General features: G+C 39.3%; 1 protein-coding gene across 1 annotated transcript in view; it reads right to left on the bottom strand.

Moving 5' to 3' along the window:
• Window positions 1-13,885, bottom strand: part of LanA (laminin subunit alpha) — a 1,191,635-nt gene that overhangs the window by 601,298 nt on the left and 576,452 nt on the right. The window contains exon 27 of the mRNA XM_090391815.1: window positions 8,847-8,930. Coding sequence (XP_090247941.1) covers window positions 8,847-8,930 — 84 coding nt within the window. The remainder of the gene's footprint in view (window positions 1-8,846; window positions 8,931-13,885) is intronic.

The raw sequence follows: 13,885 nt of genomic DNA, 5'->3' as shown, positions 1-13,885 counted from the left end.
CACACAAACCCTCATACCTATCCATAAACTAATTCACTCTCAAGGCACTCACAACTAATTCTGGCAATTCATCTCACTCAGTCACCACTCTCCACAAAAAAAATCTAATCTTTGCACTCTTGGTAACTACACTCTTACACATATTCCATGGGTGACCCCTACCTCTCTGTTTGTCACAAACTGAAAACTTTCCTTTATGTAAATTTTATAAAACCCCTTTAATATAAGCTTCTATCATGTCCCTTCTTTTCCACCTATCAACTAAACTTTGTTACCTACAAACCTTCAACCTATTCTCATAGGGAGCATCCCACAGACCTATCACCAGCTAGGTCAATCATCTCTGAATCCTCTCCGGTGATTACCAAGAAATCTAGATGACCAAATCTGCACAGTTGTCAAAATGTGGCTGAATCATAACCTTATAAAGAAGGATAATAACTTCTCTAGCTTAACTTGTTAGCATTCTTTCTTTTAAGGTTACACGGTGATCAGCATTCATATTTATAAATTTAGGGACACAAAAACACACATGTTGAAAAGATTATTTTACTAATTATTAATAAAATGATACTTGATGTTTCGACTCCTGTATCGAGGTCATCATCAGAAGGATACATGCATATAAGGAACCAAGCTACATGCTCTAGCTCTGTATACCAGTAAACTAAATCTACGAAGTTACTTAATCTTTTTCCTGGCCTGAACCTCTCACGGTAAAATAAAAAAATAAAATAAAATAAAAAATAAAATAAAATAAAATAAAATAAAAAATAAAATATAAATAAAAAAATTTTAAATTAAAAAAAAATTTAAAAAAATGACACATTAAATATCTCCATTTAGGAAAAACCGGCCTTTCTGACCACACACTCCAAACATACCACAGAATTGATTGGAAAAATACCAAGTCCCCACACCGCACCAAAACCTGGTTTGAGGGGAAATTTAAAGAGTCATGTGAAATGCTCAAACATAACCCAAATCTCAACAAAAATGATGGCCTAACATTCCAAGAATGTGGAGGACCCATCTACAACCTGTATAACAACCCAAACAAGCTGAAGAAAAATCCCACTACAAGAAGACAACCTGGTGAAGTGTTTGTAACATTCAACAGCAACCGAAGGAAATCATATTATAACAATCAGAACTGTACAAATCCAGAAGAATATTAATACACGAGGATTTTAGCAGTTTATTGTAGTTGTATTTTTTATTCATTTTTAATTTTAATTTTAATAAATATAAATATAAAAAATTTTTATATTTATATTTATATTTATTTTATTTTTTTATTTATATTTATTTATATATATATTTTTTATTATTATTTTATTTTATTTTATTTTTTTATTTTATCGCTAGAGGTCAGGCTAGGAAAAAGATTAATTAACTACGAGATTTAGTTTGCCGGTATACAGGGCTAGAGCATGTCGCTTGGTTCCTTGTATGCGTGCATCCTTCTGATGATGACCTCGATACAGGGATCGAAACATCAAGTGTTATTTTATTAATAATTAGTAAAATAATCTTTTCAACACGTGTGCTTTGTGTCCCTAAATTTATAAATATGGATAACTTGTTAGCATGTTTTTCAACATCTAAGTAATCCTTTGAGCAATTTTACCACCTTTTGCAATATATCCCCCTGAACTTCAAACTCTGTCCATTATTATTCCTAAGTCCCTAGCCTCATCAATTTCCTGCAATCTAGTACCATCAATGAAATACATGGTATGCAACTTTTTCAACCTGAAGAGTATAACCTTACATTATGAAACATTAAACTGACAATCACTATTCTTTGTCCACAATGCCAATTATTTAAATTTATTTAAATTAATTTACCTCAGGGGGCTTACTTTAGTGAGTATGGGCGTGGCAAACCCGAGGTAACTGATGCTGGACCATGACTAACTTCATGTAATATACATCTGTTATATTATCTGTAGATTGGTTCCTCCTCTTCCTTCCTTGCTTCTTTCTTTATTTCTTCTCTTCTTGCTCCTTCCCCTGAATGCTATTAGAGTATTCGAGGCTAGGGGTTAATCGTTCCTATTTTGTTGTGTCATTTCGTCTTATGCACCATCCGTCGTGCGGTTTACCAAGAGATGCATTCAGGTTTTAGGCAAAGGGACCATTTGAAAAATATATTACAGTCTCCCTTAGACACCACTCCTCAGCACTCTGCTAGAGGAAACTTCATCAATGGGCCTGCTACCTGTTTGGGGAGATGTTTAGGGGCAGTGCAAAGAAATGGTGCTACAAAAGGATGGAAATGGCAATGACAACGGCACCAGGCTATGGTTTTAGGCAACTGGAACATTTTCTCTTTCTGACAGGGAAGAAGAAAGAACTGGTCAAGGAAGCCAAGCATTACCAACTAATAGTCGGGCTTTCTTCGACCAAGAGGAGAGGCTCTGGAACTGTCGACCTGGATAAGGGGTGGAAGCTCTACTACTCTGGTGTGAGCCCGACAATGTCTGCTCAGGTGAGTGTGGGGATACTCACAAGCCTGCGGTTGTCACATGTAGGAACAGATGACCAGATGTGGAGGGGTGTGGTTGGGAGGAACAGAGATCCTGACCTTAACGCGAATGGGTTGAAATTATTGGACTTCTGCTGTACTAACAGCTTGTCCATAATGAATACCTTCTTCCAGCACCGAGAAGTCCATAAGTATACCTGGTACAGGGATGCACTTAGACAAAGGTCTCTGATTGACTTCTTTACAGTCTCAGGACCTATTTTCCTCAGTGCTGGACATTCGTGTGAGGAGAGGGGCAGAACCGTCAACTGACCACCATCTTGTTGTCTGCACTTGATGGCTTCGGAAACCAGATGCTACCATCAACACTGATCGGCCTAAGCAGCTATACCACGTAAAATGGGAGGCACTGGAAAATGAGGCTGTGAGGAAGAATTTTGCAGATGACATTTCCTCCAGGTTCAAAGAGATTCCCAAGCATACTGCAGATGTTGAGGAGGAGTGGGAGCTGTTCAGAACAGCTGTCACTGCCTCTGTACCCTCATGCTGTGGCAGAAAGCGGCTCGGCGTGGCGGCAGGCAGTGAGAAAAGGACACCTTGGTAGAACCAAGAGATCCAAAAAGCTGTCTGGGCAAAAAAGGAGACCTACCTAACATGGCTTATGGTCAGGTCACCTGAGATGCGTTTCTGGTACTCTGAGGCTTGAAAAGCTGCTGCTGAGGTAGTAAAGACAGCATAGCAAAAGGCTTGGGAGTCCTTTGGAGAAAAATTAGACTCATCCTATGCAAATGCAAACAAAGTATTCTGGCAGACCATCTGCTTCCTTCGAGGGAGGAAATTGTGCACAGCAAGGGCAATTAAGGCCTCTAATGGTGCACTTCTAACAACCAAGAAGGATATCCTGCACAGATGGAGGGAATACTTGAGAGCCTTCTTAACCCAGGTGGCCCAGCAGTTGTGGACATCCAAGAGGTGCAGATTGGAGCGATGACTAGTCTCAGAGCAGAAGAGGTTCATTTAGTAATAAAATTGCTAAAATTGGGCAAGGCTGCTGGTGATGATGAAATTCGGCCTGAAATGCTAAAAGCCTTAAATCGAGATGGTGTTCTCTGGCTGATGAGTGTGTCAGGCTGCTTGGATATCTGGGCGAGCACCAAAGCAATGGCGGACAGGCATAATAATACCTGTCTTCAAGAAGGGAGACCTGAGAGATTGAATCAACTATCGTGGCATCTCTTCTCAGCCTGCCTGGGAAAGTATATGCTACGTGCTTGGAAAGAAGGTGCAGGAGCATAGTTGAGTCAAAGCTCCAGGAAGGACAATGTGGCTTTCGTCCTGGTAGAAGCACAACTGACCAAATCTTCACTTTAAGGCAAGTCTTTGAGAAATCTTGGGAATATGCCAAGAATGTCTACACATATTTTGTGGACTTGGAGAAGGCATATGACCAGGTTCCTCGGGATAAGCTTTGCCAAGTAGTACAGGAGTATGGAGTGGATGGACAACTATTAGCTGCCATTAAATCCCTGTATGACTGCCCGGAGTTTTGTGTCAGGGTAAATAGCACAAAGTCTGAAGATTCACAGTTTCCATTGGCCTCTGCCAAGGATGTGTTCTGTCACCCCCTCCTTTTCATAATATTTATGGACTGGATTGATAGGCACACCGAAGCAGTGAGTGTGTCAGAACTGGAAGATGTAGCATTGGACCTCTGTTAGTATTGAAGTGGGAGTTAAGCCAGAAGGCAAAGCTGGCTGTCTTCAATACAGTCTATGTCTCCATCCTCACCTATGGTGATGAGAGTTGGGTAATGACCAAAAGAATGAGGACACAAATCCAAGCGGCTGAAATGAGGTTCCTTCGAGGGGTTGCAGGGCTGACAAGACCCAACGGGGTCAGAAGCTCTGCAATTCAGGAAACCCTCAATACTCAACCACTGCTTCTCCGTGTTGAGAGATCACAGTTATGTTGGTAAGGGTCAGAATGCCACAAGAGAGGCTCTCCCAACAGGCTCTCTTTGCCAAGCCAGAGGGTGGGAGGCCACATGGAAGGCCAAGAACTTGCTGGATAGATTACATCCAAAACCTTGGGTGGACATGTTTGGGAATCCCACCAGAACACCTGAGCTTGGTGGCAGAGGATTGTGTCCATTGGAAGTTCCTCTTGCAGCTGCTGCCCCCACAACCCAATTAGGAAAGGTGAGCCTTGAAGATGAATGGGGAAAAATCTATTTAAATCATCCTGCAGGATGACTGACACCTTTATGAAGTATTGTCCTTCCCAGTTTTGCATCATCAACAAAAAACTGAATATCCCCTCCTTAAATCTTTCCCTACATCATTGATATACAAATTGATGAATAGTTGTACAGAAACCTGAGGTACTACTCCACTAGTCACCCTCATTCTCCTAGATTCTACTACACCATATACCAATCTCTGGTGCCTCTTTCTGTCTGTCAGCCACCCACTATCTGTCCTGCTTGTTTCATATCTATTCCTATTTGCCCCAACTTTTGTAATAGTTTTCATGTGATATTCTAACGAATTCTTTTGCAAAGTCTAGCAGTATCATAGTGTAACTATTTGCTTTATCCAATTCTGCTGTCACTTTATTATAAAATAAATGAGAGGCAAACGGTTCTGAAAAACAAGGTCAGAGAAAAAAAAAATTAGCATAATTTTAGTCTAATTTGACTGTGATTGAGTGTGGTGTGATGTGTTTGCATTTGGAAGTTATTCCGTTTGAAGTACTTTTTCAGGACTGTAAGGAGGAGTACAAAGAAGGATAATCAAAAATGCTGGTAAGAACTTCAGCAAGATCCACAGCACAAAAATCAAGTGTGCTGAGTGGTATGGATTTTACTAAGATGGTTCATTGTTGGAAATGTAATATGTATGATATGTATGCATGGGCAAATGTGGCAGATGTGTTTTTTGAGAGATTAAACAAGAGAAGTGAGAGAGTGAGGATCTGAAGAAAGTGTGCTATATTAATAGACTGCAGTGACTGAATGAAATTTGGGGATTGGATGTGAAGAATATATAAAGTGAAAGGCAGTGATGGATTTAAGACTAAAAATGAGAGCCAAAAGAGTGAGCTTGAGAATATGAGTGAGAATGAGAATGTGAATAGAGAAATCATTAAAAATGTAAAAAATGGGCATAATTAGAGAAGAAGAAGAAGTGTGCCTGACTGATAAAGCAAGAGCTGGCATGACTGTGAGATGGAAGAAAGTATGAATGAGAAAATAATGGTGGGAACAAATGATAAATCAAGAATAAAATGATTAAGATAAGAAATGAGATGAGGTGTGTATAGAGTGAAATCAGATGTATTGTGGATACGAAAGGAAGAGTGAGAAAGAATAAAATGTAAGACGGTGGAGAGAAAGATAGCAAATGACTCAAGAAGAGTACTGTATGGAGATTCTATCATAAAAGTGTGGTGGATGAGAGGGTACACAAGGTCTGTTTTCCAGGAGGGAGAATGAACAGGAGGATGGCTTGATATGAGAAATAAACATAGTAGGACTGGCTATACACCAAGAAATGAACTGTTATGCTTACTTACGAATGCCAAGAGTATCAGAAATAAGGAAGATGAAATTGTTGCATTGATTGAATTTATGTGCCAAAAAATAGATGGAATAGGCAAAACATGATTGGATGAGAATGACAACTTGATGGGAATAGAAATGGAGGAATATTACATTTCTTGTGAAGATAGAAAAGGTAAGAAGGGGGGGGGGGGGAAGTGTTGCTGATGATAGCAGGAGAATTATTTCCACACAAGGTTGAAATGCAAAGGAAAAGGAGTGGCAGTGGTTTAGAAGCAGCATGGTGTGAGGTTGATAGAATGAGATATTTGATGGGGTATTGCTACAGGCCCAGGAATGTGGAAGTTGGAGACAAACAAATGTATAGGTAACTTGGTTTAGTGAAGAGTGATCATTATGGGTGATTTCACCAATAATGATCATAATAATCTTAGGCAACATGAAGGTTAAGTGTCTTGGATCTGATCATATCACCAGAGGATGTGATTGTGAATGGAGTCTAATCTTCCTGAGGTTGGCGAGAGTGACCACGAAGTGATCACCTGGGTTGCGGCCATTTGTATGAGACCTACTATAAAGAAGGACTATATGTGGAACTACAAGGCTAGTGATTATGAACAGCTTAGGAAACAACTGGGAGCTACAGCATGGAAATCAGAAGCTGAGCGGGAAGGAGAAAGATGCTTCTCTGGCACTGATCTAGAGCTACTTAATAGCAGCAACATCTGAGTTTATTCCAAAGGTGAAAAGGCTAAACAAAGTACAATTACAATGGATGAATGAAGATTATTCATTCATCCATTTTAATTGATGAATGAATTTAAGCATGAAATCTGGAAGAAAAAGGCATTGTGGAGGCAACCAAAGATGAATGTTGATAATAATCAATTACATAAAGAGAAACAAAGAGTAGGCCAGGAAGGTGCCTTGGTTGGTAAAGACAGAATGAGTGCAGTATGAAAAGAAAGTACCCAATCAAACTAAGAATTGGTTGGCTAATTCTTTCAATATTGCAGGTAGAAGAAAACGACTGTGGAAGAATGATGACATTTCAAGATGCTGAAAAGTTGGAAACCAATATGAAGGATATACTTGAAGTATGCAATGATCAGTTTATTAGTGAATTTCATCCTCATGAAGGCAACATCATGAGGAGCTGGAGTGTCAAAGGCATGGTGGAGGAGGGACAGATGGTGAATGAGCATGAGGTATATGACAAATTAAGGAAATTTGATGTTCATAAGGCAATTGGACTTGATAGTATTTTGTCGTATGTCTTGAGGAAATGCTCTATGGAATTTATGACACCTTTAGTACATCAGATAAGAGCACCTTTAACACACAACATGAATCTGGCAACAAGGCGAGTCCCAAAGGAATGGAAAGTATTGTTCCATTTCTCAAAGGGAAGGGGAATAAGACCAAGGCTACAAATCATAGACAAATTTGTGTGTCTGGGGTTGTTGTTAAGGTAAAAGAACCCGGCCACGTATTTTTTATGCTGGTCAGCATGGATTCTTAGGGAGGGAGTGTTGTATGATGTGATTCATCATATAGCAGTATGAGTGCTGTATGGTGATTCATTATTATTATTATTCAGGCCTCCATGGAGTCAAAAGACTCATCGTGGGAGGTCCTTCCTAAGAAAATAAAGTCTGTCAAGATTCATCGAGGGGAGGTCCCCCTTAAGAAACACAAAGTCTATCATACCACTCCTTAAACTCATTGACCGTTCTCACTCTCACCACTCTATCAGGCAATGCATTCCACAGTTCAACCACCCTCCATGCAAAGAAACCACGCCTCGCCCTCTTGCTCACAGTTTCCTTTCGTAACTTCCAGGGATGGCCTCTTGTCATCACTCCTTCCCACTGTTCAACCAAGCGAAAGAACTCCCCAGTGTCAACCCTGTAACCACCTTTCAACAGTTTAAAAGTCTCAATCATATCACCTCTCCTTCTTCTATCCAGCAAACTCTGCAGTCCACATTCCCTCAGCCAATCCTCATAACTATCCTTGTACAGTCCTGAAACCATATTTGTCATCCGTCTTTGTATCCTTTCCACAGTTAATTTATTCCCTTCAATAATCCAGATATTTTTCTGCTTGTGATATAATTTTTTATAAATCTGCAAGGATGGAAATAGCAGCATTTCACTCATCCTTGAGGATCCCCCCATGTCTTGAACTTTGAACTATATATTGTTGAAAAAGCATTCTCTGATTTTTTTATGTGAACAGAAATTTGCTGTCCTTTGCAATGTGAAATCAAATAGCAGAAACTAAATGAAAATAGAAAACTATATCTATTCATGTAACTCTACTATCAAACCATATGATATTTTGACTAGCAACAGAATATATCACATTTCATAAGCTTTTTTTATGGTCTTATAAAGTGTTATGGATTTTATTTTTTAAAGATGTAATGATAATAAATGTTTACCACCCAGAAATATTAATTTGTTTCTGTTTTAATGAATGTGTGATTTGTGATAATGCATATGAACGTGGGTAAAAAAAGTAATAATGAACGAATGATATAAAAATAAATAAATAAATAATATGAATTTTCAGGAACACCCTTTTTTTCCTAGATCAATTAAGTATCAAAAAGCTTGAAGATCCATGCAAAGTTCATGAATTATAAAAATCAAAGAAGAGATTTCTAGACTTTCAAGTTTCAATTCCACCTGAGAATATCATCTGCGTCTATTTCTAACTTCATAATTTTAAAGAAGTACTTACTCTAGCAAAATTTTAAAAAAATAAATAAATAATAAAAAAAGTCCTTACCTCAACAATATTAACTCCAACTTCCAATGGAAGTCCTCCTGCTGGTTGTTCTAGATGATCATGGACAATTGTTATATTATTTCCCTGCAATACATTACTAAATTATTGAAATAAAATCCATAACTGCAGAATTTAAATAAATTTCTCTCTCTCTCTATCTTTCACACACAATGTTGAAAAAATTATATTCTTGCCTCAGTACTTTCATAAATGTCTGATTTACACAAACCTAAGTACTCTGTTGGCTTGCCTCTAGTTCAAAAATTATAAATGCCATTCTCCTAGATAACATTCCAATAAATGTTGGTTAAAAAAAAAAATGAATATGTTGGCTCTTTCCTCTACCAAAATGACAACCGGTTCCTGTAGTGAAACTATACGTGTCCATCTCACTTTCAAATAACATTCATTCAATGTAATGCATATATCATTAGAAACATACCATGTGCAGTATGTTTCTAAGGAGAGGAAGAGTATGAAAATTCTATTTCTTATGAAGAATGTCCAATTGATTTTCTTAACAATTAACTTTTTTCATTGTTATCAAGAAAAATTCAGTATAATAATAATTCCCCAAAACATTTCAAAAAAAGATATGCAGCACTTTTAAGAGAGCTACAGAAGCCACTAGCACAAAAATCCATAAGACAACTATCTTGCTGAAAGTTTTTTTTTTTTAATTTCATAGTTCATACACAAAAGAAAATTATCAAAATGACCTCAATGAATAACTGTGCATAACAGCATCATCATCATCAAATTCCTGACATGTACCCTCAAAGGATATACAGGATATGATAGTACTACATGAAAAATTTACATCATTACTTACTTCCTATCTACAATTTCCTCCAAACCAATCTGTTACCTGTCAAGAACTCCAACGTTATCATATCTTATATTTCTATCTTCAAAGGCACTCTTTACCTTATCAATCCACCTATATCTTGGTCTTCCTCTGGCTCTTCTTCCTACCAAGTAGTAGGAAGAAGAGCCAGAGAGTAACGAAGTAGCATGGCAGCGAAACATTCTGTTTCGCTGCCACGCTACTTCGGCATAGTCTGTTCCCATATGCCGAGCAATTTCACTTCTACAAGGTCAGTACGGTAATCTCGTTGCCGGCGGTAAGTGTCATATGAGTATACTCGTAGTTGGCTTGTGTGGCTGGTTTACCAACTATGAGTATACTCACAGTTGGCAGCGAACATGTTAAATGACCATACCATCTAAGATCTGGGTCTGGCTCCCACTGACAAGACCTAAATAAAGGTCGAAACTGGTCTGGGTAGTGGCCATTCCCTTAATGCATAGCATTATTAATTGAATTTATTTATTAATTTATTAATTTATTAACTGAATTTATTAATTGAATAATTATTAAAGATTATGCTACTCAGCAGTAAGGAATGATGGCGGATTCAGCAGCAGTCGCAAGTGGCGTATCGCCAAGTCCTCCACCATTTAAGAACTCAATTATAAGCAATATCATAAGGGACTTTGTGGCATGCAGTACTTGTGGAATGTATGCATCTTGAGAATTAGATATGTGGCTTGTGAAAGAGAACAGAGAGCATATGTGCGCAAAATGCAGGCAGTTGGAGGAAATAAGTGCATTAGAAATATCGATATCCGACTTTGTTGCTCCAGGAATGGGGAATGAATGTAGGAAGACAAGTAGTGTGATAGGAGAGAATGAAAAAAAGATATATATGAATGAGAAAATAATAGTTGATAGTGTGGAAGGTATGAGTGACTGTGAAAGTTTAGGAGATGGTTTTGTTTGGGAGAGTGAATTTAGATATGGAGTGACTGACCTGCAGAGGGAGATAGATGAGTTGAAAGAGGAGGTGGAATGTCTTGTGAATGAGAGCAGAAGTATGAAAGATAGGATTAGGAGAATGGAAGAGATAAATGCAAGGCAAATCAGAGTAGGAGAGAGAGAGAATTTAGGGAGTATGAGTGAGAGGTGTGTGGGGGGGGGGGGTACTAGAAGAGGAGAGAATGGAAACAGTAGAAGAGAGGGTATGAGAGAGAGGTATGGGAATGCTAGCAGACGAGAGGATGGAAACAGTAGGAGAGAGGGAATGAGAGAGATGTATGGGAGTGCTAGAAGAGGAGAGAATGGAAACAGTAGGAGAGGGAGGTATGGGAATGGTAGAAGAGAGAATAGCAGTAGAGGAGAGGGAATGAGAGAGACCTATGGGAATGAAAGAAAAAGAGAGAATGGAAACAATAGGAGAGAGGGAATGGTAAGAGGTGTAATGTATGGCGACTCAATGATCCGTTGTGTTCAAGATAGGATGCGTGAGGAGTGTTTGCCAGGAGGAACAATAGAAAGGGTGGCTATGGCAATTAAGAGAGGTGAAAGGGTGGATGAGATGATTGTGATTACTTCAGTGGTAATGTATGTCGGGCAGCGAGAGATATGAGATTTTTGCTTGAGACTGTACGGAAGAAGACAGAGAGAGGAAAAATAGTGTGCGTGTTGCCTAGGTATGATAATGATGAGCTGAGCAGAAGAGCGGTGATATTGAATGGCATAATAGCGAGAATGTGTGACAAGAGAGGGTTGGAATACGTGGATGCTTGGAGGGCATTTGAAGACAGAAGGGAACTTTATGCTAGAGACCGCTTGCATTTGAATGAGAAAGGATGAAGGCATTTGGAAAGATTGTTGTTTTCTGAATGAGTCAGTGAGTCCCAGGGAGGACGATAGCAGGGGTGGCCTCTTGTGGGAATGGATACTTGGGAGAAGGAAGACGATGTCAGGTAACACTGAGCCCATTGGAGTCTAGAAGGGATAATGCTGGGTATAGAAACAATGGCATTTATATGCTTTATACTAATGCCAGGAGTATCCGGAATAAGGGAGAGGAATTGGTGGTGCAGATAGCATCAGCCTGGCCAAAAATTATTGCAATCACTGAGACGTGGTTGACTGAAGGGGATATAACAACAGGAATAGAAGTCGCTGGGTATAGCATTTTTCGTCAGGATAGGAGGGGAAAGCGTGGTGGTGGGGTACTGCTTATGATAAGTGATGACCTATGTCCTCTAAGAGTGGAGGCTTTAGAAGGAAGTGAGACAAATGATTTTGAGAGCGTATGGTGTGAGGTAGAGGTAGACAAGACAGGATATTTAGTGGGGTGTTGCTACAGACCCAGGAGCACAGAGGATAGGGACCAGGAGATGTTTAGACAGCTAAGTTTGGCAAGTGCAAGAAGAATTATTGTTATGGGAGATTTTAACTACAGTAGTATAAATTGGAGAGAGGAAGATGCATGTAGCAATAGGGGAATGGAATTTCTAGAATTCTTGAGGAACAAATGTCTTAGCCAACATGTAACAGAGGGAACAAGAGGTTCAAGAGTTTTGGATTTGGTTATAGCATCAGAAGAGTTGACATCTCTCCCACCAGTTGGAGAGAGTGACCATATGGTTTTGACTTGGAAAATGAATAGACATGCAGGAGTATCAAACAGACGGGAACTTATGTGGAATTATAATGCAGGTGATCACAATAGTCTTAGATGTCAACTTCGGGAAGTTTCATGGAGGGAGGAATTGGAAGGCTGGGATATCATTAGTGCATGGGAAATTGGGAAAGAATATTTGTTAGCAGCAATGGTAAGTTGTATACCACGAGTGAACAATAGGACACAATTTGGAGTAAAGTGGATGACAAACAATATTAAACAGGAATTTCATGCAAAAAAGAGGCTATGGAAGAGATATAAGGAGACAGGTGAAGAGAAGATGCATGAAGAATATAAGACACAGGACAGAAGAGTGACTAGTGTGGTAAGGAAAGCGCAACTGGAATATGAGAAGAGATTGGCAATAAGATCCAAAGAAAATCCTAGGGAATTTTTTAGCTATTTGGCCAGTAGGAGGAGAAATGACTGTGGAAGAATGATAATGTGGAATAAAAATGGGAATAGAGTGACTGATGCAGAGGACATAGTGGATTGTTCAATGAACACTTTATTGGAGTATTTCATTCTAGAGGAGTCAGTTTTAATGCTAGAGGGATAGGGCTGGTTCGGGGTTTAGAGGTACAGGAGCAGAGTTTGTTTCAGATACTGAGAACTCTGGATGTCAATAAAGCTTTTGGACTGGATGGTATTTCACCACGAGTTTTGAGAGAATGTGCTAGGGAACTGACAGTGCCTTTAACCTGGCTGTTCAATGAAAATCTGGCTTCGGCAAAGGTGCCCAGGGAATGGAAGAAAGGTAAGATAGTGCCATTGCATAAGGGTGGTAACAGACTGGAAGTGTCTAATTATAGGCCAGTCTGTGTGTCATCAGTAGTTGTTGGAGAAAGTAGTGAAGGACTGTATAAAGCATTGGGCAGATGAGGGTAATGTCATATGTGAGAGTCAACATGAATTTGTGAAAGGGCGCTCTTGTTTTAGCAATATGCCAGCCTTTTATAATAAAGTTACAAGAACATTAGATGAGGGAAAGGCATATACTGCAATTTTCTTAGACTTAGCGAAAGCATTCGACAGGGTGTCACATGATAAGCTGATATTTAAGTTGCAGCACATGGGTCTGGATGTCAGATTGGTCAACTGGATTCAGGATTGGCTGTCTGATAGGTATCAGAGAGTTGTGTATGGTGGAGCAGTTTCAAGGAGGCAGAGCGTTACAAGTGGGGTCCCACAGGGATCAGTACTGGGGCCTATATTGTTTAACCTTTATATCAATGACATTGCCAGTGGATTGCAAGGGGATATTCAGTTGTTTGCGGATGATGCAAAGCTGGAAAGGATTATTAGTAATAGTGCAGATGTGGGAGCCCTGCAAAAGGATTTAAATAAGCTAGATAGATGGGCAAATGAATGGGGTGTCTGTCGGTTTAATGCAGCAAAATGTAAGGTCTTGAGGTTTGGGAAACATCGATGGGATGCTGCATACTCTATGGGAGGAGTTATACTGGAGGAAGTAGGGGAGACAAGAGATCTGGGGTTGATGATTGATAGAAACCTGAAGTTTAAGGGACATATTGCAAAGGTGGTGAAGGTAACAAAGAGGAT

Source organism: Typopeltis vanoorti, chromosome 4 (genome assembly GCF_054136105.1).
Source record: "Typopeltis vanoorti isolate ZY-2024b chromosome 4, IOZ_Tvanoo_1.0, whole genome shotgun sequence".
In the NCBI taxonomy this organism is placed as follows: domain Eukaryota; kingdom Metazoa; phylum Arthropoda; class Arachnida; order Uropygi; family Thelyphonidae; genus Typopeltis; species Typopeltis vanoorti.
The sequence above is the reverse complement of the archived record's forward strand: the minus strand, read 5'-3'. Positions and strand labels throughout refer to the sequence as shown.